Source organism: Gymnoscopelus microlampas (assembly GCF_963454915.1).
Source record: "Gymnoscopelus microlampas genome assembly, chromosome: 7".
Taxonomy (NCBI): Eukaryota; Metazoa; Chordata; class Actinopteri; order Myctophiformes; family Myctophidae; genus Gymnoscopelus; species Gymnoscopelus microlampas.
This window is the reverse complement of record NC_139944.1, coordinates 41341350-41365975: the sequence shown is the minus strand read 5'-3', so window position 1 is coordinate 41365975 and position 24626 is coordinate 41341350. Positions and strand designations below refer to the sequence as shown.

The following is a 24626-nucleotide window of genomic DNA, read 5'->3' as shown; positions in this document are numbered from 1 at the left end:
AACAAGCCCAAAAGAAGCAACTATTGGGCTTCATTGAAACTGCAGTCAAGGATTATGTAGCCTGGGCAGCATTCCTTTTCGGGTATATGATCCGGTCGGGAAAAAAAAAGAAAAGCGACCGGATCGCGACAAACCGGAAAGACGTCTCACCCCAAAATAGGTCCGTCCCCAAAATCCTTGATACGGCGTAGTTTAGCTTATTTTTTAAATATAAATGTGAGTGTACTTTCCAGAGACTATTTAGCGTCTGTATTATCCATATTATCCCACGGGGAAATTCTATTCCATTTAAATAGGGATTGGGGAACCAAAACAAAGCGGCACCGCAAAACCGGATCGCGACAAAACCGGAAAGAGGATGCTTTTTTTTTTTTTTTTTTCAGTAGGCGTGGTCTAGACCGGATCATATGGGCCTTCAGTAACGAATACCAGGCTTTCCTCCGAGGTGGAAAGACTGGTGATGCGAGGTTAAGGATTATGCCCTGTATGAAAACCCAATACAGTGCTGAAATAGGGTCACAAAACAAACAAAAAAAGACAAACAGGCAATATCAGTGTTCAAGGCAATTTGAAAATAGCCGATCTACAAGCTCACAACAAGCCGTCACTATGCGACCCGTTGTGAGCTTGTAGGTGTGCTATTTTCACAAATAGAAAAAAATAATCTTGCACAAAAAAAAAAGAGAGGTCATTTTGGAACATTTTTTAAACATTTTAATAACACAAATCTTGTAGAGGGGGACAAATACATAATAATTTGGGGGTCCTTGACATGAAAATGTTTGAGAAACACTGGTTTAAACAACATTAGGAAATAATCAGCAACATCAACCACATCAGCAACTAGCCTACACTTTAGAAACAAGCCCAAAAAACCGTAACCCGCAACGGATACAGGATTGGTGGGCAGTCTGGGCACTAGACTTAGTCTAGTAGACTAGAGACACCTCGATGTAAAATTGTCTATTTTGTCCAAAATGTAAAAACAAATTAGAAAAATGGTCTTAAGTAATTTAAAGTATACATGATGTGAACATGTCATGCACGGTACATCATCAGCCTTAGTTTTCTCCTTCAACTTCTTGTTTATGCCACAAAATGATCTGGATATACAGGTTTTGTAGCAATTTGTAGCAATTGTAGAAAAATTAGACCTTAACTACCAATATTTACAAGCAACTTTACAGAAAAATAAGCCCACGGTCGCTTAAAATAAGCGGACATGGCAACACTGCAGCTGAAGCGAGAACCATTAGGTACCGCCCTCTAAAATCTGGAAAGCAACCAATCACAGCGCTCCGGAATCCCCATGCGGTGACGTTTGGTTCGCTGTGCGCATGCGCACGTCAGTTGGTTAAGTAGCTCACTTCTCACAAGCTCGCAGGTTTGCGAAGATGGCGGTTGATCCGCTGCTGGACAAGCTTCTCTTGACAACAGCGGTGAATAAAAGAGTGGTTTGTCACGTTGTTTCGCTGTCTCTGGAATTAGTGCCTTCGGCGTTGAATAATGACAGGAAGCCTGGTGTTAGTTAGGAGCCAGGCGGCCGTTAAATCACATGGCTAGTTGTTCCCGGGACGAGCTCTGAATGTCCAGCTGGGACTTGGTGGTCAAGACGTTGCTAAAAGCCAGGTACGCTGCTGTAACTAGTTACTAACGTTTGTTTTTGTTCTTTGTCTCCCACAAGTGTTACACGAAAATAAAGCACCCGAGCAGACAGAGAACACAACAGTTGAGGTGTTAGAGAGTTTGCCCCCCATCATCACATTCAAGATTGTTTCTGCTCCTCCTATTAATATAAGTTGAAGACAGTACAGGAGACAGTGTCATTAGAACGAGGTCCCCATGGTTCAGATATGGATGCATCATCGACCAGTTCGGACTCGGCTAACGACCAAGGAAAGGCACTTGTTGCCACTAGTGCAACTTCTCTCCCCAATCACGATGGAAATGGCCCAGTTCAATCCCCAGTTCAAACTCTGAATGGAAGCCAGACCATGATGAACTCTCACGGTTCAGGAGGAAGCGCTGCGGGTCGCCTCACGGGGACAACGGTGACATGTGTTCGGAGTGACAGCAGCGGCGGTGCTGGTGCTTCGATGGCTGCTGTCACCACGGCTGTAAACAGTGGAACAGCGGGGCTGTCAAAGGGGCTCGTCGGTGCGATAATGCCCCCATTGCCCCCCACCATGATAATGACCCCCACCATGTCGAACAGTGTCATTCAGACGCCGTTCATGAACTCACTGAGTGTCACTTCTTCACCGCTGCCAGCAGCGAGCCACCACACAGCAGGGGCACACGCAGTGACACAGTTGAGACCGTCTATGCAAACCGCTGGGTCGGGTATAATAACTTTGAACGGGAACAACAATGCTGGGGGAACCTATTTGGCTGCTAATGCGGCGACTCAGCCCGCTGCTGGCATCCCAACTCAGCTGACCAACAATGGTCAGCCGTCCACCGCCACGCTGTCTGTCAGTGCGGGCTCGAACATAATGAAGGCAGAGGCACCCAAAGCGACCATACACACACTAGGACAACAACAACAACAACAACAACAACAACAACAACAACAACAACAACAACAGACGAACACTCCTGGAGTTGTCAGCTCTCCCATCAGGACTTCAGCTCCGGCAACTGTTGCTGCTGCCAGTCCAGGCGGGAACAACCGACCCTTAGCGCCGCAGATGTTGGCCCCCAGGCCCCCACTGCAGACGTCCCCGGGACAGCCTAATATACACAACTTACAGCTCCCCCCAGGTAAGTTGGATTTTTATTCAGAGTCGGACCAATTACGACATTTTGATAACAAATTGGCATTTACTCTACAGCAGTGGTTCTCAAACTTTTAAATTTCAAGGTCTTCCCTTAACTCTGACAGTATACAAATGGAACCAAATGGCCCCGTTACAGACTTGTAAGGGTCAATTTAGGACCCCTAAAGGAAACCAGAGAGTCCCTGGAATCCACTTAGAGAAGAGAACCACTGCTCTACAGTAACTACTAACAGTAACTAGCCTACACATTATAGCCCATTTATTATAGCTAACCATAATGAGTTCCCAGAACTTGCACTCTCTAAGGACAGGAACAAGTGAGAGCACTATAACCAATAGTCATTACAGAAAAGATATATTGTGTACGGATTGTTATACGATCTTTAAATCTCACAGAGAGACAGATTGAAGGCCAGCTGTGTTCTACGGACTGAGCTGTGCCTTTACAGTCGCCTCACACAATCAACACTAAATCAGCAGGATGTATGAACTGCAACACCCCTTCCCCTGGTTTTCCATCATTACCTCTCATGCCCATCCCGAGCATGCCAGTTGGCTGTTGTTAATACAGCTGATGCGATGCACCTCACTACTATCTATAAATGCACAAAATGTCCCCCACATATCTCGAGAACCATCTGACCGATCGCCTTCAAAACCTGGCTTGTCTATGGCAGAGGACCTGAGAGTGTTGTGCTGAGTGAAGGCGGTCGGATCCAGAAATATCTATTTATTTATCCACAAATCGTTATAGTTATAGTTCTGACATCATAGACTGCCCCCAGTGCATAATATATGATAATAATATAATATAATGATAATAATAAGATATAACCACCCCAGTATCATAAATGGATGTTTGCCTCTTGGTTGACAGCACAAACAGGGAGAGAGGAGGATAGAGAGGGAGAGAGTGCAGGATTGAGTCAAGGCAGAGAGAGAGAGCAAGAATCAGGTGAGAAAGTGGACTGGTAGACAAGACCACATACTGTAGTAGTTATGTGGTCTTGTCTTTCTTTATGCCGTGGCACCTAGGGGTCAAGCCGTTTAGAAGAGGTCTTTGTGTTTGTCTGTCTGTCCACAGTTGAGGGCTGTTCACACTGAGGACTATTAACTATAGTATAACTATAAAAATATAGGTATAAAATCGTTCTTAGTCAAGTGGATGGCAGAATTCACATCAACTATAAACAAAATACAATGGTGAACAATATAGTTATTGTTATAGTTATAGTGCTTAGTGTGAACGGCGCTTTAATCTTGCAAACCACTGACTAGACCAATCAAGGCCACATTCTGTATGCATGGTGCCAGTAAGTCAAGGAAGTAAATCCCCCAAATAACCCTGAAATAATTCAAACTAAAATGTTATACTAGATGTCAGTGGAGACTGGAGAGGCAAATAACTCCATATTTGGAAGTCGATATGAAGTCACAGTGTCATAATGTCACCAACATGACGTCCGAGAGATCCACATGGAACTAACGCTGTTATTAGACCCGGTCTTGTTTCTAGAAAAGGTCATGTTTCTTTTTAGCCATCATGCCATATAAGCTGTATTTGTATATTCAGAAAATGTGACTCATGCACTCATTCTCTTATTGCAGCCAATGAACTTTTGAACAACTGAAGTTGTTTTTTTCAGATTATTATCTCTTACCAGTTTAGTTCTTGACCAGGTGCACAAATTGGAGAGTTTCAATGGTCTGAAAGCACGGCAATTAGACACATTAACATATTCTGTTTCTTTAATTAAAGAGTATACAGTGTAGACCTGCTTCATATGAAATTTGTGTGTGTGTGGGGGGCGGGGGGTATAGTGGGCTGGAAGGGCAAACGCTGTCTTGTACATTTCTCCTCACATCTGCTTTGCTATAACTTAAACTTTGACTTGTTCTAAAACAGTTGTTTCATATTTAACAAAATTGTGGGTCACAGTCAAAGTATCCCCACCACATCAGTATTTAGATCCTAGTGAGTCAGCATTTGCAGGATTTGTTTAAGGACCACTCTCAGTGGAGCCTTCACATTGTTGACTTCCGCACTGATATTGCCTGTTTGTCTGTATTGGGTATTGGGTTTTCATACAGTGCATACTCCTTGACTGCAGTTTCAATGAACAATATCAATCACTCGTCAAATCTAATATAATCGCAAACCTGAGTTGTGTTTATTTGCCTCAGGGATGGTGCTGGTGCGCAGTGAGAGTGGGCAGTTGCTGATGATCCACCACCAGGCCCTGGCCCAGATGCAGGCCCAGGCCCAGCAGGGAGCAATGGCCCCTCGACCTGGCACACCAACAAACATGCCCGCTGGACAGGTAAGACAGACCTGCTAACATGACCCCTTGGCCCAGAGCAACCTCGTTTGACTGCAACATTCACAGCCCTTGTGCAACCCCATCTCGCTTTACTGCCTCCAGCTCAGGCAAGCAGCTGCCAGCTATATTTCAAAACATTAGCTGAAATATCAAATTTCATTTTTAAGTAGCACATGTGTCCTCTCTGCGGTGTATTGTATTGTAACATCACTAACATGCTATGTGGGTCCTTTTAAGACCCCTGGGACCTCCATAATCAGCAGGCAAGTGGCTCCCAGTACCATCATCAGACAGACCGCTCCATCCCCCACGCCCATCTCTACCACCACGACTCTCCACAGACCGCCTGTCCTCCAGGTAAGTGTTAACCTCTTGTATATTATTTGACACTATATTTCAACATAGGATGGATTGACTGCCTTCAACACCTAGGCCTAGCTCTACTAATTAGGCTGTAGGCAAAACATAATTTCTGGGCCGTCACTTTCGGTAGTACCATTATTATGCCATTAGTTTGAAGCAGACGTCTTCAACAACTCCATTTCACCGATTAATGATGTAATCCCACAACTGATAAAATAATTCAAATGATAAAAACAAACAAAACATCACTCAATTTCTACTTGCCTGATAGGGCTAATCTAGACGGTTTCACTTGCCTGCATTTCTTTTTTTTACTTGCCCAAGGCCGTCCTTAATGTTGAACCTTGCCAACTTTTCTCTTTTGAAGCACTTTAATACTTATTTGAAGTATTTGCAAAGGTCGCTCTTCCCTTTAGGTCAAAAGGAGATGTAGACCATCACCACACTAGCTGACATCGTCTCAAGCAGACAGCCTGTATAGTCAGTGTAGCTTTGCAACTGGTCATTGCATTGTGGTTTGTGCGTTTTAATGTATAAACTGCAGTGCATAGTAACTTACTATGGATAGCCAAAGAGTGGACAGGAAGGCCTTGCTGTTATTAGACTCTATGTCTTGTTTTTAATAAAGAGTTATATAATTGGGAGAACTCGGCTACAGTACCGTAAGGCATCCGGGTTGTCTCACATCATCTTGTAGGGGTGAGTGGGCATGTAGACAATGCAAGTGTATGACTGCTGTGTGAAATTGAGTCTTAATAAATGTGTACTTGTTCTGTAGTCTAACACTAGTAACGTCTTTCCCCATGACGTTTTCCAGCTATATTGTATGTAACAGCAGCCATACTTATTTTACAGTTGTTTTTGTTTGATATAACAGATCAGGTGAGGCTACAGTATATATTTCTTAAATGAACTTGCATTGATGTATATGCAGCTGTTTATTGAAGTAGTGATGGAGAATTTCAAGAGGAGATGCCATCTCTGCATGCAGCAGCTCAGTATAACTTCACACAGTCACACAAAGTATGAGTTCAGGACTGAATTTGTTAGTGCATAAAATAATGTGGTCCATAGCCTGAAAGCCAGCTTTTATTATCTGCGAGTGCCATGTTGCTAGACACTATAGAATAAATCATTATTTGAAATTAAACAAAAGTTGTTCATGTGAGTGCACTGTGCAGACAAGAACAGAGGCATAACACAACATAACATTTAGTGTGACTGCAAAGTCCAATTTCCACAGTGCTTAACATAACATTGCAGGTTGACGACACATCTTGCATGAGCAGTAAACCTGGGTGGATTGTCAGATGTGATTGTGATGAGCCATATGTGTTGGAATGTGGGTATTTGATGCTGACTTTTGGTTGTTGGTGGGACCAGTGGTAGATGTTGGCTGGGCCAGGAAGAGAACTGAACAGAGTAGTCTGGGTTGACAAGTTGATAGCGATATTCAAGTTCTACAGCAATCTCTAGCTGAAATGAAAAATGCTGAAATGAAAAAAAATAAAAGATAAACATGGTCATTTCAGGTGTATCCACACAATTCTATTCATTCTTTAAACCCTCCCAAACACACAGTGGATGCTTTAGTGAAAGCCCTGAGGTACTTAAATGTAAAACATTATGACAGCTCTAAGTAGAAATGTACTTTCTTTACCCAGACCTCCCCAGGGCCTGCGTTGCCAGGCATGACCTCCAGGACTGTCACCCAAACAGCTGGGACCACTGTTACCTCAGCAACAGTGAGCAATGTGAGTTAAGTCTCATGGAGCACACAGGGCTTGGCCTCTGCAGAAAGTGTTGATTCTAGTATTTATATCGCTGTTACCATTGTAGACACTTGGACACACAGGTATGTTACAATGTTATACCGAATAACACGTCTACATGAACTTTGTCTTTCTCAGTCTGAATTTGTTATGTGTTTCTGGTAGGAGACAATGGAGAACGTAAAGAAGTGCAAGAACTTCTTGTCTACATTGATCAAGCTGGCGTCAAGTGGGAGACAGTCTTCAGAGACAGCAGCCAATGTTAGAGGGCTGGTGAAGGAACTGCTGGTAAGCAAGCATCACAGATCTAGCACGTTTCTTAAAGTCGTGACTGTATTCTTTCTTTCACATCTGTCAGGGTCATTGATAATGACTAAGTTAAATGAAATGCTTCAAATGGTCTTGATTTACATTGACAATAACATAATTGTGTCACCGCTCTTTATAATGATCACTGTTAGGCAAGAGTTTTAGGAAATATAATAGTTCTTAATCGTCATTATTTATGCTGCTTTGGTTATTCTAGGAAAGTAAGCTGGAAGCCGAGGACTTCACCAGCAGATTGTACAGTGAGCTCAACTCCTCACCACAGCCTTATCTTGTGCCTTTCCTCAAGGTAAGGAAGCAACTTGTACTGGTATTCCTTTCGGAGAATAGACTAATGCAGGGGTCTTCAAAGTTTTTCAGGCCAAGGACCCCTTAGCTGACAGAGAGACAAAGCAAGGGACCCCCTACTGCATATTGTGTTGCATATTAATCTAGTCACTCCATTTTATTTTGTATGCGTTTTTTGAAAGCCTTCCATTTTGTCATACAGCTTGATGGCATGTGTATTGTGGTCTTGCATAGAACTCTTAAGTCTTTTGAGCTCAAACTATTAATGCCAGATATGCACATTTTGTGACCCAGACATCATCACTGGAATTTGACAGTATATGCAGTATATACAGGTGTGGACAGGACAGTGGGTGATTGGACTGCCGGCAGTGGTGGACAAAGTACACAATCCCATTACTTGGGTCAAAGTATAGATACTCTTGGTCAAATATTACTCCACTGCAAGTGAAAGTTGCAGATTTTTACTTGAGTTACAGTACTAGAGTATTGCATTGCTGTATTGTTTTTGCGGCAACCCCTATAACTCTCTGAAACCACCTAATGAAAGCAATGTCTTATCTCAAATGAGGTTCCCCCAGCCCGTAGGAGTACGTACAGCGACAAAGATCACCCTCCCTGTCCAGCTTCCCTCCCCGACCATGGCCAATTGTGTTTGTATTGACATTCAGCCAAACCGGATGCACCACGGTGGATTCAAACCACTGGTGGTGGACAGGCACTTCACCCCTGTGCCACCAGAGTGCCATCATTTTTCGCCGCCTTGAGCTGAATCAATCCAGATGCACTAAAATCATTTCACAGGCAGCAGAGGCAGGTATATACAGTAACTTGATCACAGCTAGGTAGATGTAACAATGTCCACACGTCGTCCGTCATACTGTACCTCCGTCACCATTACCACCGACTGCAAGGTTAATCATTAAGTTGAGAGCTTTTAATACAACCACTGTTGAAAGTGGGTACTGTGAGTGGTTTCTTCCTGTGAGGAACCCACACGCTTGAGACAAAGATATAGAGGTATGTTTGTTACGACTGATGGCTTTTAAAAGTTGAAAAGCAATTCTCAAAACAAGGTTACAAAGTGCTCCTTTTTAAAAAACAGCATGTGTTGTGTCAGAGGAGAGACGCCTTTGCAAAGCACTCTTCTTGATAAAATTGACATCTTTCATGAACGAGTCCATAACATCTGACAGTTCAGCATTAATTCAGCACTTTTGGAGCTACAGCCTTACAATTGCTAGTAGTCTATTTTTTTCTCTAGACTTTATCTTTGCTAATGATTGGATTTATGTTATGTGTGTTATTGGTGCCCCCCCTGCATTGACTCTGAGGACCCCCAGGGGTAACAGACCCCCTGTATGAATACAAATGGACTAATGGAAGCTGTGATTTGTATAATTAATACATTTATGCTGCTAGTCTTTTGCTTTTACCTTGAATTTTGTGTTTACTATTATACAAAAGAAAATGGAAGAGAAAAATCAGGCCATTCTTTTTTCTTTTTAAAATCAAATTCATATACTCACTGCCAACTTTAGTCATGGATTAATGGCCAAAAATGTTGCTTTGTCCTCTGCATTCATGATAACTCCTGAATCCCCAGGCCCTTAGTAAGTAGCCTCGCGTAGCCAGACTATATCACTGTGTGGAGTCTGGTGCTTCCATGAGGAAGTTTTTTTTCCCAAGGGGCGGGATCAAAACAATGGCCCTGGACGCAATTGGTTAGACCTACAACCAACTACCAATTACAGTCTCCCATATTCGAATACTGGGCCCTGATTGGTCACTCACGTCTTCTGGAGCAGGAAATGGATTCTCTATGTGATACCCAAATCGCAGAGTGCAATTTTTTTTTGCACTCGCAGATTCATCTGGTCCCAGGCTACTTAGGAAGTGGCCTGGTACCCCAAACGTCTTCATGGTCAACTTTTTCTCTTTTGTCCAATGCCCTGGTGGTTCTTCTGTAAGGACACACCAAGAACTCTGCTTGTGTCAGGCGGTACACAACATACATTAACAGTGTGACAGATAAAGTGAAATTATGGATTAGAAGGAGAAAAAAAAAGGCATAAAACAAACAACAATTGAACACTCTTGGGCTTCAAGTATGATGGCTGTTGTCCGCAATTAAGAATGAATAATTGGAAGAATGAAAGACGGTTAGCTAGCTGCTACAGTAGCTAACCCAGTGGATGTAAACAGTTACCCTGTGGGTGACATGGGTCACACATAAACTATTCAAAAGACGTTTGAATCTTCTGATAAATATATCAAATAATATATCAAATTCCCCAGTATATTCAAATATCTTATGATCTACCTTTCTGTATGTCTTCCAGAGAAGCCTCCCAGCAGTGAGGCAGCTGACCCCAGATTATGCAGCCTTCATTCAGCAAAGTCAACTCCCCCAGCTACCAGCCTCCAGCACCACCCCAGCCACCGCCACCACCACCCCAGCCACCACCACTACAGTCGTTCTGAGTAGCGCAGGTCCTCGCCTCACTGCCCCGGTCACAAGACCACAGCTGCCTCAGCTTCAGCCTGCCATCAGCAAACCAGGGCAGACGGCCCCACTGGTAAATGGCACATTTGCTTTCACAGAGAATATGTAACATATAACTTAGATTTTTGTCCGAAGAGCCATCTGAAAGGTGTTTTAAAGTCAAAATCATCCATTAAGCAAACTTCCTTTCGTCTCCATCAGGATGGCATTCCCCTTACCTTAATTTATTCACAGTGGGTTGCCAGTAGGGATGGCTTCAATACCCTTTATTACACTTCGAAGCTACATTGGAAATGTTGCACAAAGCTTTGTTTAGTTTTTTCTTGTTTTTTGAAACAGCGTTAACATACGCCTAATTGGGAGCATTTTAGTAAAGTGTGAATGAAGCATGAAACATTTCAGCTTATTTTTGTTTTGAATATGTAGATCAATCTGCAGGCTTGGCAGTCCGGCTACTTAACTATCGACTAGTCTGGTTGCAGATCTCTCTCTGTCTATCTCTCTGTCTGTCTGTATATATATATATGGTTAAGCCTACTCTGTCGCCAGTCGCTACAACATCATGTTCATTTTCAGGTATTCCAACCTCAGCAGCAAGGGGCAATACGGAGACCTCAAGTTACCGTGGCAACAACGCCCATGGTGGCCCTTAGGAATCAGGCCCCAGGACGAATCATGCTGGGTCAGCCACAGGTTCTCAATTCCGGTGAGTTAGCATCAGAACTACTGTATACTGGGCAAAAAATATCCCTGAAATCTCAAAATGTCTCTGAATTTCTGTCTAACTTATACTAGTTCAGTTTAATAATGTTGTGACTCTATACTCTGAGAGGCAACTACTATTAAAACATTAACAAATTAGTAGAAGTTTGTGTGGGATTATATTCAGTTAATATGATATATAGAAGATCTACCTGTCATCATTTTCAGTGCAGTTTTCCTGCACTGCTGTGAGGTGGTAGTGCACCTGTGCATTATATGCATGTTGTGGTGGGTAATTCTGGTGATTAACCTATCTGACTGTCAGGTGATTAACCTATGTGTCACTGTCTTTCTCTCCAGCTCCTATGGTGAGACCTGGTTTGGTGCCAGCTACTAAACAAGTTCCACCTACAGCCCTGTCGCTTGCTCAAAAGAACAAACTGAAAGAAGCCGGTGGCACTTTCAAGTAAGAGCTGTTAAAACATACTGTATATTTTCATTTTGTGGTCTTCAGTTCACATATGGTCTTGGAGTGAAACACTTTTTTGAAGTCTGAATCCTATCATTCTATTGTGAGGATGTGAAAATCAGTTTTGTGTCAGATTTTCAAATGTCATTGTGATAATAGAACAATACGATTCATGCTAAATATTGGCAAAGTTCCCCTTTAAGTGCTTACAGGTGTTACAGATTTACATTAACATTACATACATAACTTAAACTAACACAACAGAAAGATCAATAAAAGAAAATAAGCAAACCCACCCACCCACCCCTCCCAGGACCAACGATGCCACGAAAAGCAGGGCAAAACACCATGCATACCTGTGCAAAGTTCCTACCACAGTGCAAGGACAGCCTAAATCATGTCCTTACGCTTATCTACAATGCTAGACCATATGTTAACGCTTTTCTCGCTCACTCCATGTAATGTTGTCGTTGACAGTTCTAGATCTAAAAAAGTTAGAGGCCATTGGCGAAATGTTAAGGTATGAGGAGGTTTCCACCTCGTAGCCACCATCTTCTTTGCTGCTGTTAATCCAGCAAAGAAGATGGTGGCTACGAGGTGGAAACCTTCTCATACCTTAACATTTCCTAATCCAGCAAAGAAGATGCGCTTCACTGTGCAGGTGTAGCTGGGACACATCATTTAAAATAAATAAAGATGGATCAACTTCCAAAAGTAATGAAAGTTTAGCTGCAACCATATTCCAAAATGAGGAAACATTTGGACGTTCCCAAACCATATGAAAGAAGGTACCAAGAATATTTGGAGCGCAAAAAGTACAGTTGGGACTACTGAAAATCCTCATGGCACATAATCTGTCAAATGAAACTGTTGATGATATGGATTTCCAGGAGATAAAAATATTAGACCAAACTGTGTCCCAGCACAAATCAGGATCCAAATTCGGTATGTCATTCCTCCATAAAGTATCCACAGCTAGGGGCACATAATTAGATTCTAATAAAAATGCATATAGTGTGGAAACAAGACCTCTTGATCTACTATCATCACAGATGAGTTTATGTAAAGGGTGCATCTCGGTTGTAAATAGAAGAAAAATGTGGTACCTAGCAAATTAAAACCATCATCATGTGTTTATAATTGAAGCTTTTTACTGATGTTGTCTTTGTGACCAGGGATGATGATGATATTAACGATGTGGCATCCATGGCTGGAGTTAACCTATCAGAGGAAAGTGCCCGCATCCTAGCAACCAATTCTGAGCTGGTGGGAGCAGTGACACGCTCATGTAAAGACGAGGCTTTCCTCAGCTCCTCCTTGCTGCACAGAAGGATGCTGGACATAGGTGAGATACACACACACACTAATGTTTTCCTTCCATCCATCCATTCATCTGTCTGTCTCTCTCTAAAGCCCTTCACTGTGCATATCTCCGTGCTCCAGGCAAGAGGTTTGGGGTAACTGAGTTTGATGGTGAGGTGGTGACCTATGTCTCCCACGCCACTCAACAGCGGCTCCGGAACCTTCTGGAGAAGGTCACTCAGGTGGCCCAGCAGAAGAACGTCAATTTCAAGGTTTGAAAAATCTTGCCAGGCTGTTAGACACAAATGTCAAACATATTATTATTGTTTATTTTTTGTATGGCAATTAATATGATTCCCTCAATAAGCGTCTCTGACCTACTTACTTATTGTTCTTGATGTTCTGTTGGCAGGAGGAAGGTTGCTACGAGCAGAGCAGTGACGTTCGGGCTGAGCTTAAGTTCTTTGAGCAGCTGGACCAGTTGGAGAAACAGAGGAAGGAGGAGCAGGAGAGGGAGATTCTCCTGAAGGCAGCTAAGGTACCAACAGACAGATATGATTATATATGTATACCTTACAGACATTCTGTATTGGAACTTACTTTATATGTTTCTCACATTACAATCACCTAAGCAGGGAATTGTAATCCCATTAAGTAATGTCACAGCCAATTCACACCAGCAGCGTCACGACACTAGCACGTTCTGATGGAGCAGTGAGTTTCAATGCAAAGTCTATGGACACGATCATCTCCATGCTTTTTCGGAGCGTCTCGATGCTCGACAGCAATAAGTGTGGTGTCAAAGCTGAGAAAACCTCAGCTTTGCTGAGAGTGCACCAGCATCCAACCAATCATAGCCCCCCTCTTCTTCCCCCATTTCTCCCCCCGCCAGGGACAGAAAAGTTTTCTCCCTGTCAGTCAGAGAACGGACCGAACTAAATTAAACTAGCAGTTGTAGACCGATAGACAACTAAACAACATGCATAAAGAATCAGGACAGTTGTGGCTGCCGCCGGTCCAAACAGCACGCCAGCTGCTTTCTGCCCAGATAGGAGAGCTGTTTGAGTACGGACAATCTTGAGTAGAGGACAAACAACTCCAGTAGAACTTGATCTGAAGGAAGACTCGGCACATGGATATCAGGAAATAAACATTTATTGAGCAAGACTAATGTTTTAATCAGTTTTAAACAGTTTTTGACCCTGAAGATGTACCCATTTTACTGTTAAGTCTACTATACTGTATTATTGCCTGATATCCATATGCCGCAGGGTTTCTCCAGTTTTTCAGATTTTTTAAATTTATCATGGGGTTGATATATCCAGTCAGCTATTGTGTATTCCCCTTATAAAGACACATGCTTTGACCCGTTTGTCGACCTTAGCCTATTTGTTCCTCCTGGTTTTCTGAAGTTATCCTTTTCTTTTTTTTAATCATGTGGTTGAAAAAATAATCTTGAGGACAAAAATATAAACAAGGTTGCTTTAAGCATAGTATTCATGTCATTGTTTAGCCCAGTGGTTCTCAAACTTTTTCATGTCAAGGACCCCTAAATTGAGACTTATTAGCCCGCGGACCCCCATTTAAAAATATAAGCCAGGGACCCCCATAAGAGAAGATTTTTTTTACGGCTCTAGCAGTGATTCTCAACCATTTAAATTTCAAGGACCCCCAGTTTGACATGCATTAGGGCTACAGACCTCCATTTAATGGCATTTCTATCTCTTGTACCTCAATTTATATTGTAAAATCTATGTCAATTTAACTCTGAGAGTTTACAAATGGAACCAAATGGACCCGTTAGGGTCCATTTGGTTCCATTTGTACACTCTCAGAGTTACAGACCCATAAGGGCCCATTTGGTGCCTAATCTATCATTCAGCTTGGGACCCCCTGGAACTCCCTCAAGGCCCCGGACCCCACTTTGAGAACCAATGGTTTAGCCCAGGGGTTCTCAACCTTTTCAGGCCGCGACCCCCAAAATAATGATATTATTTCCCGCGACCCCCCGCGTGCACGCGCGCGGTCCCGTTCGCGCGCGCGAAGGTTATTTAATTATAATAGGTTATTTGATAATTGTTTATTATCAAAACATTTTTGCAAAAAGTGGGTAAATTGAGTAAATTAACTGATAAAACATGAATTAATGATAACATAAAAAAAAAATTGTAAAAAAAAAAAAAAAAACATTTTTTTTTTTTTTTTAATTCACCAAAAAATCTGGTGACCCCCCCAAATTATTTGGCGACCCCCCTGGGGGTCGCGACCCCCAGGTTGAGAACCACTGGTTTAGCCTGTTCAACCTGGTACTATGTGGACCTCTAGTGCAAAGGGAGACACATTACAGCCTTTAAGTACAGTCAGTGCAGATGCTGTGTAGCCTGTATAGAAGACATTATATGAATCATCAAGGATTTAATAATTGCCACAAAGTATCCTACTGTATAATAGCTGGATTTATGGATTGTTTGATTGATGACATAATAACAGTGTTACTTGTAGGTTGATATTACAAGCCTCGGTGTAACTGTATTATTATAGGAGGCTTTGAGGTTATAAAGTATGTTTGATATGTTATTACTTTATGTGTTGCAAAACCTAATCTAGTCAGGTCTGGTCCCACTCTAGTCATTTAGCTTGTGGAAACAACACAGGGCTATAATGAGAAGGCTTATGATAATTTATGCCACAGCTTCTGCGTTCACCAGTTTCCTCAGTTCCTGAGTTTGTTCACTCTCAAGTGACTTCTGCGCTTTTTCTCCCTCATCCCATCTGTTTGTTAGTTATTTAGTTCACAGTCACACTGTAGTATCCCATGAGTTTTATAGGGAAATATAGTTAGTGAATGAAGTGTCATTCATGAAATATGAAGTTGACGTTGCAGTGCTTATGAGGGTTGCTATTTTTTATAGAGTTTAATTAGCCAAAACAGTACAGTAGCTGCCCACTCCTCCTCATACTTAGTTATTAACGCACCAATGCTCTGGCTATGAAGAGTATAGCTGTAACATTGGGTGCACAGCGTGAATAACTATGAGGAGTGTGCTGTGCATCTATTTGTTTGACTAGTTCTAATGTGTGTGTGTAGTCGTCCACTAGTTCTCTAGCCAGCACCTCATTAGTTGTTGATCCTTTCTGCCATTGTCCGTGTTTACAACACTTCCTTCTACGTTTCAGTGCAATTACTCTGTGTTGTATAGGACAATATACTTTAGTTTAAATGTGTTGTAAGTGCTATTTTTTGTAATAAAAAAAGAAGAAAAAAAAAGAAAGAGAAGAAATAGTTAAAAGGTTAAAGCTCCACAATTCGATAGTTATCATTGTTATTGCCAAATCTTCAGTAAACAGAATACATTTTCAGGTCGGGATACCAATTTTATCCGAAACCCACAAAGACAATGTATCAGCTTCAATTTTATAGTGTTCCAGTTCCAATTTTGGCTGCTCATGTTTTGGTTTCATCACTTCCAGTTTCACTTGTTCATGTAGTTTGTGTGAGTTCTCTCTCCTGATTGGATTAGATTGGTATCCTGACCGTAGTTTATTTTCTGTCTACTAAAGAGCTGGAGAGACGGGGAGATCCTTGTTACTGAAAACATTTTGACAAAGAAATATCACTTACCCTTTAATGAATGAAATATCAGTTAATTGACATTGTAATGCTTAGGAAGGTCCCTGCATCTTTGCAGAGTGACTCAAGTTTACTATTTGCTTGTTGATTTGGAAATGAGTAATGACACAAACATTAGACATGTCTTATGGCCGCGATACACATATCCGTTTTTGTATCAATATCAACAAGCATCGTCAATTTTAAATGCTGACCATTGAATTTTCTTTTGAAATGTGAAATAGATAATGTCCTAAAATTGCATTATGGTAATTCTTCGGTATTTCCATTTGAGTTGGAGCTGTTGCCCTGTCTGTTATTTGTGTTTTGAATACTTATCAATCAAAACTTTATTACAGCCGAGGCCAATAGGGGACATACAAAACATTAAAAAACATACAATAAAACATTAATATATAATAGCTAAAAAGCACAGTAAAGCACAACATTATAAAATGCACTTGTACCAATGCTTCCACATTTGGGAGCGGTATCTTACTGAGCTGTGCCTTGGATTTATCATATTGATAATCACCTCATTAAGAGACCCATCAAGTCTACACTTAAAACTATAAATAAGGTTTCTCAGGAGAGCCTGAAAGGTGGTTAGACCCGAGTCACAAAAAAGCTGACTAGCACTGCCACCCCCAGGTTTCCTCAGGAGAATCCTGAGAGCGTCATTATAAGCCACCTTAAGTTTGCGTAAGCTCTCTTTTTTATATTTCACCCATAAAGGGGCAGTATACAAAGGAGTGCAGTATGCTCTAAACATATTTATTTTAACCTCATCAGAGCAGTAGTGAAATTTTCTTACCAGCATATTAGCTTGAGCATACAACATCCGTCTCTGTCTGAACATGTCAGCATCATCTTCCATCTTATCATTTATAATATGCCCCAAATATTTACAACTGTTGCACACAGTAAGGGTTTGCCCAGACAAATGGAAAACAGGAAAGTTAAGTTTCAGGTCCTCCTTGGTCCTGCAGATCATTACCACACTCTTTTTGGCATTGTACTTCACATCAAACTGAACACCATATTCTGAGCAGATAAGTAGCTCCTGAAACCCAGCACTACTAGGAGATACAATGGCCAAATCATCGGCATACATAAAATGATTAACCAGGGTGTTACCTATCATGCAACCAGTCCTAGCCCCTCCCAGCTGCTTTGACAGGTCGTCCATATATACTGTAGGTTAAAGAAGGCAGGGGATAAAAGCCCCCCCTGCTTAACCCCATTGCCTACCCCGAAGGGAGAGGATATACTATTTCCCCATTTCACTCTCATGCTTTGTTTGGCATACCAGTAAGCCAGGATGCGTATGATGCATCCAGGCACACCCCTCTGGTTAAGTTTAACAAAGAGTTTGTGATGATTAATACGATCAAAAGCCTGAGACGCATCAATAAAACCTATCAGCATAGTAGAACCATGTCTTCTGTATGTTTCAACAGCCTCTTTTAAGGCATATATACATAAGTCTGTACTGTGTTTAGCCTTAAAACCAAATTGGTTGTCTTATATAAGGCATCGTTATAAATCATCATTAAGATACATTTATAACTCATTAACGTTTGTGAATGATCTATTAACTAGTAATAACAAATAGTTATTCTAAAGTGTTACCAAAGTTTTTGGAAACACTGATTCTTTGGCAAATTAAATCGTTAATTGAAAAGGGCATCAGGAATTGTATCCTGTATTAACAATTGTCTTGTGTATTAACCTGAACTGTTTTGGCCCCGCAGTCTCGAGCTCGTCAAGAAGACCCAGAACAGCTGCGTCTGAAACAGAAGGCCAAAGAGGTACAGGTCAAATTGGTTGTGGTGAGATGTATTGCAGTGTGTCTGTGTGTGTGTCTGATCCTCACACTGGTTATGGCTGTTTTGTCCAGATGCAGCAGCAGGAGTTGGCTCAGATAAGACAGAAGGAGGCCAACCAGACAGCTCTGGCTGCCATCGGCCCCAGGAAGAAGAGGAAAATGGGTTCTGGATCTTCTGCTGCCGGAGCTGAGGTACACTAACTAAACACCCACGTCTCCCTGGTTTACCATCATTACCTCTCAATTGCCATCCCTTGCCTGCCAGTGGCTGGTTAAAGCAGCTGACACACCTGTTATTGTCAGTTATTTAATGCAATTTCCCGATAGAAGAATTTGACAGTCTTTTGATATTCATCAACCCGGAGAAAGTACCTGCAGTGCTGTGGTGAGATGAGTCGAATTAGGCTGGATATATTGTCAGTGGGTGTATTGGATTCAATTATAACTAATCAAAAAAGAGCAGTGCTCGGAAATGTAATTTCTCCCCTGAGCAAACTGATGCCCTTGTGCGGGAGGTGCAGAGTCATAAACAACAAATCTACAACACAGACCGCCAAGAGCAGACGATGTAAAATAATCTTGGGAGGAAATAACAAATGCATTTTATACATCTGGTATTGGTCCAAAGAGAAGCTTTTCTCAGTATAAAGCTCAGTTAATACATTCCAATTCATAGTCTCCAAAGAACCCTCTCGGATGGACTTATGCAGGATACCTGCTGACATACTTTATAGCGGACGCTGTCTGCCCAGGATAAGGGTGTCAAATTGGTGGCCCGCAGGATGATTTTGGGAAGATTTTTTATTTATTTATTCCCATGTATGTATCTGTACAGCAGCCGCTCTCATGCTGCTCACTTGCCACTATTCCTCTCTACCACGGTCTGTAGCCTGCTGCGTGTGTACTTGGGAAACAATATAGACTGTAGTTAACCATCCATTGTGCATGACTCGTTAACCCCCACTCTGTCCAGGGCTTGAAGGCTGGAGAAAACGTTATTTGCCATGGTGGTGTTTGTTATGTGCTTAAAGTCCTCCTTGTTACAAACCTATAGTCTAGGGAATAATGGATTGCGACGTAAGGGTTGGAAAGTGAAGTCCATTTTTTATTGGATTCTTGATTTTCTTTTTTAGGTTTGCGTGATTTTACAATTAATCGTTTTTAATACATAATTTTAGGACATCATTTTAGAAGCAAAACAATCAATCAATCAGCCTAAGGCTGCTCTGTGGACTCAACATCACATTAGCCTTAGCGGGTTCAATATCAAAGGGTGGACACAAACCTCTGGAGTGTTACTTAACTTTTAGCAAACAATCAGACCACACACAATGAACGCCTCCGTGGCAGCGTCTAACACACTGCCAAAGTGCACAGCTGATGACAGTTCTTAAATAGGAGGCCTTCTTCTGTGATTGGTCCAGCCAACTCTGAAGGTGAGGAATCAATCGGCGATGAGTTCTCTGGGAAGGCGGCACCTGTGAGCTGAATGAATTAAGTCAGAGCCTGTCCAAGGCTAAATCGAATAATAAAATGGAACCCTTGCATAACATAAATAAGTAACACTCCTAACTTAAGTAATGATCATTGGGTATTATTATTATACATGGAGGAAGAAAGAAAGTGTGCAGAGTAACTGTTAATGCATTTTTTTTGTGGGCACGCCCAAAAGTTCATTAAGAATACCAGGTTGGGACCTCCCACTTCATACATATTTCATATCTGCTGCTACACGATTGTGTACTCTGCCTTTATTACAGTTGTTTTGACTGACATTTAATGTAATTAAAAGGCTTTTTCAGTAGTCCAATGGTGGACCCAGATGCTTCCAGTAATGCATAGGACAAAGAAAGGAGCATGTCTACCTGTAAATCTTGCGAGTGTTAGGTGTTCAAACTGTTCATTACCCCTGAGCAGCTTGCTTACTCATGTTACCAGATGGCTTATCTCAAAATGTATTTTGCATTCGATCTCTCTCTAACTCTCTCAGCATTGTTCTCATGTCCCTCTGTTTTTCTATGGCCAGGGCTCGGGGTCTAGTCCCTCTGTTTCGGGGGGCGCTGGTCCATCTGGTTCCAGACCCACCAGGCAGCGAATCACACGCGTCAACCTCAGGGACCTGCTTTTCTGTTTGGAAAATGAGAAATTTACCGGTCGCTCCCACTTCCTCTACAAGGGCTTCCTAAAATAGACTGGCAACGGAAAAGAGGTAAAGAGTGACAGAAAAATGTAGCGTGTGGAGAGGACGATCACTCCCACAGTAGAGCGAACTCTTCGAGAGACTCTGACATGTAACGAGGGCTATGTCAGTGACTGGACAGGTATCAGAGATTTCCAGGTATGCTTGATATGGCAGCCTCAACGGATGAGCACGTTCTTTGACTCTGGCTTACAAAATGGACTTTAGTTGTGCAGTCACCCTCTGCTTCTCATCCTACGCTCTCTACCTCCCTCAAACAAAGCCTAACTATTTTCCTTCACAAAGTCAGAAACTCCACTCCTTTTAGAATCACTTTGCTGAAACTGTAAAGAATAGATTCTATGTTTTTATGAAGAAGGATCTTTTTTTATGTAAGAATTACACAACAAAAAAATTTTTACTGTACAATTATACACTGTAACATAATAGAATTGATTTTATTTTTTGATTTTATCTATTATGTGAAAAAAGGTTTTAAATAAAAATAGGCCATTTCTATAGGCCATAAATTAATTTGATGGGTTTCTCCCCTTTAACTGATTTCTGAATTAACTCTGAACTGTGTAATCTACTGAGATGCCTTCCTAACTTCAAAATAAGCCATATAAACATTAACTGATATTGAGTAACAAAACAATTAACCCAACTGTTTCACTTGACATGATTAGTAGCTTTTTTTTTTTTTTTTCTGTCTGTCTTTCTTTCTTTGGCTTTCAACATTCATCATATTTATTTACCAAACTCAAGTTATTTATTTAAACAATGTGTGGGACCGCATCTGTTTTATGTTGCTTCAGTTGAATACATAATTATTAGGAGCGTGTTTATTAAGGCAGGACTAATTATTTCTTAGTGGTTACACGGTATGTGCTGGTTTGTAGAATTTTAATAAGCTTACATCTTTTTCTTAACATACTGCTATACCAAAAGTCAATCAACCCGAGAAACTATTTTTCTAATAACCAACAACATGCATTCTTACTCTTTTGATATTAGACTGACTGTGTTCTCCAATCATGACTGGACACGCTTACCTTGTAGTGTGCTGTTGGACAGTCTTGTAGCTTCCTGGCATCTATATCCATAACTTCAGAACTCTGGAGAGTTACTCTTCTTGTACATTTCTTGTACATTTGTAAATGTTATACCTAAAGTTTGACAAAGCAATGGTTTTGTATAGTGTTGAGAGAATTTACCCATACGTCAATAGCAAAAACAGCAATTTTTCTGTATTGAAAAGTTTGGAATAAACTGTGATTTTGCAATAACTGTTTTTGTTGGTTGTTGAGATTTGAAAGTTCTGGTGAACAAAGTGTGTTACTCATAGTAATGCACTAGAGGGCAGTGTCACTCTACCAGCATTAGGTACATGGTCTGGGGGACTCAAAAGCTGAGTGGTTAGGTTGCGAACCGCATGGGCTCAAATACCTGAAAGCAGGTGCCGAGTTCGATTCCTAGCCGGCCGGACCTGTTCCCCTATTCACTGTGTTTCTTGTCTCTCTCAACTGACTATCAAAGAAAGGCTTGAAGAAGAAAAGGGAATGCTGTGATCTAAAGTTCTAGAGCGCAATTGCTTGTGTACCACCTCATAAACCCTGTCTATACATAATTTAGATGATGTACATAAATCTACACACATCTGTGTAGTTCATAGCAGCTGTTCTGGTCTGTGCTGTTCTATTCTATGCTGGGTTATCTTGCTCCGAGCCTGTCTACATTGTCATCCTAACATGCAAATGGAGCTTTGGCAACAGCTGCCACCATCAGATGCTGACAATCTGCTGACATTCATCGCAACTTTTGGGTGGGAATAATCAGCCTGTTCTGCCACTGGGACAAGTAGTCTGATGTCACACTGATTGAAGCGGCTTTCATTTCCTTGCCAAACAATGAGAAACTATGAGAGGACATTTGCGATTGTCAACGGTGATGCATCACATTTCCCCGTTCCACAGTGGAGGTACATCTGTTGTCCATTGGGTGGCAATAGCTCATCCTCTGATATTTTATCATCACATTATGATTTTCACCAGCCAATTTGAAAGGCCCTTTTTAACAATAGAAATCACCTGAGCTATAAGAGATAAGATAAGACCTTTATTGGTCCCATGGGGAAAATGCAGTCGCAAAAGGCGAAGCTATGGCTGGTGAACACCACATAACTCATTGTTTGTCTAGCTACATCCTAAGAACAATGGCAGTTTAAGCCCTGTTCATATTAGGCATCTGTATCCTGCGGTTCTGTATCCTGCGGATCATAGACCTATTTTCGCTGGTAAAGGTAATTTTACAGCACATAACATAGACCTGCATTTCTTTGTAAACAGTGCAGCTTGTTGTAAATTCACAGCGGAGTGCCTCTGAGAAAAGGCATGAGCCTGATCAAAGCTGGGATAAACACAGATATAACCTGGAAGTTATAGTTATTTGACAGTCACTCACAGCATCTCTGTCTGATGAATCGGGGGGGATGCACCTGCCCCTTGGTCCAAGCCAATATTTCCCCTGGTAATCCCCCCCTTCTACTCCTCAACAGCACTTCTCTTTCAGAGGTAAGTCCACATAAGCTCCCACATGAGTGCCAGAGACGGAGCGACAACAGGATGTTGCGGTTGCCTAGCGACGTCTCACTCACTGCACCTGAGGACGTTGGGTAAACACCCCAAGCCTGCCAGGAGAGAGTGCAAGTGACATTACTCTGCGTCCTGTCACTGCGCTCATTAGTTGGGTCTGAAGGGCTTGTTATTAATGTGTTAGATTCAATGTAGCCATCTCCCTTCTCACCCCTGGGTGAAATTAAGTAATAAACAATACCTTTGGGCAAGATAATATGTGTGTGTGTGTGTGTGTGTGTGTGTGTGTGTGTGTGTGTGTGTGTGTGTGTGTGTGTGTGTGTGTGTGTGTGTGTGTGTGTGTGTGTGTGTGTGTGTGTGTGTGTGTGTGTGTGTGTGTGTGTGTGTGTGTGTGTGTGTGTGTGTGTGTGTGTGTGTGTGAGAGAGAGTGAGAGAACAGTTTGATTCTGGCCCGGGGTCGGGATTTATATTTTTGACCCTGTCCCTTCGTCCATGTGTCTGTCTGACTGTGTGCAGCTAATCTCAGGCACCGTTGGACCGATTGGGGTGAATCCTTGCAAGCACACTACACTACTACTTTTACAGATTTTGTCCAAAACTCACGAAAATCGGTACACCTTCTCTCTGAGTCATGTGATCAAGATGTATCAGACAGTTTTTCATATTCCATTTCGATTTGCTACGATTGGCATCCTAAGTTTGCTGGATGGGCAAGTTTTCCAAAGAAATGCCACAAATTATGAACCCAGTGTCATACAGTATGTATCTACCCCAAATTGAATGACACATTGAGGGGCGTCTAAACAACACAGAGCCACAACTGATTTCATCAATATACCATGAATGCAACATGCAGTCATACCCAAATTAGAATTGTATAGAGGCCTTTATAGAGCGCACCTCGAAAACCGCTTTCACTTCTACCCATAGTGGCTGCCACAAACGTGAACAGTTGCACCGCCTGTCGTAAAAACGTAAATTGCCCCCTGAGCACCACCGCTTCCTTGTGTCCTCATGGCTGCACACCACGACTGATACAGCCTATTACACGAAAGGAGAATTACAAAAGCCTGGATTATCCAGGTTTGACAAAGTCTGGTCCGTACAGCCAGGTTTATTCTGTTCCATGAACGCCAGGCCAGGCTGAAAAGGAGCGACTTTGTCGAGCTAGACCTTGTCAAGCCAGGCTGTGTCGAGCCAGGATGGTAAAGCCAGGCTTCACGTATTCCTATAAAAGACCATGAAAGTCGATAGCAGAATCCTTGAACTTGACCAATCATGGAGCCCAAAACCAGAGCGGCGTTCTTCTCTGTGGCTGAACAGCACTGCAGCAGCTCATGGAACAGTGGCGTTCCCAGGAATTACATTTAGGGCAGGCGAGATCCCCCCCCCCCCCTCGGGGAAAAATCTCGGGGGAACCAAGTTAACAACAACACTACACACTGACTACAAAACTGAAAAACGTTAATAAAAACAATATGCAAGTATAACCAATCAATCAATTCTTCAGCAGTGGTCTCTTCATGTTGTGGTTTAGTAATGAATGGCTCAAGCTGCTCTCAGAGCCCCTTTTATGCCAGGTGAG

General features: G+C 42.0%; 1 protein-coding gene across 1 annotated transcript; it reads left to right on the top strand.

The window, feature by feature from the left end:
* The first annotated feature begins 1395 nt into the window (after positions 1 to 1395).
* Positions 1396 to 21714, top strand: LOC311049480 (transcription initiation factor TFIID subunit 4-like). Its single transcript, XM_084063064.1, has 15 exons — positions 1396 to 2763; positions 4965 to 5101; positions 5339 to 5458; positions 7129 to 7218; positions 7402 to 7524; positions 7763 to 7852; positions 10194 to 10430; positions 10934 to 11063; positions 11420 to 11525; positions 12704 to 12873; positions 12972 to 13102; positions 13243 to 13368; positions 18195 to 18251; positions 18341 to 18460; positions 20295 to 21714. Exons 1-15 carry the CDS (start codon positions 1854 to 1856, stop codon positions 20457 to 20459), a joined length of 2712 nt encoding a protein of 903 aa, XP_083919190.1. The 5' UTR covers positions 1396 to 1853; the 3' UTR covers positions 20460 to 21714.
* The last annotated feature ends 2912 nt before the right edge of the window (positions 21715 to 24626 follow it).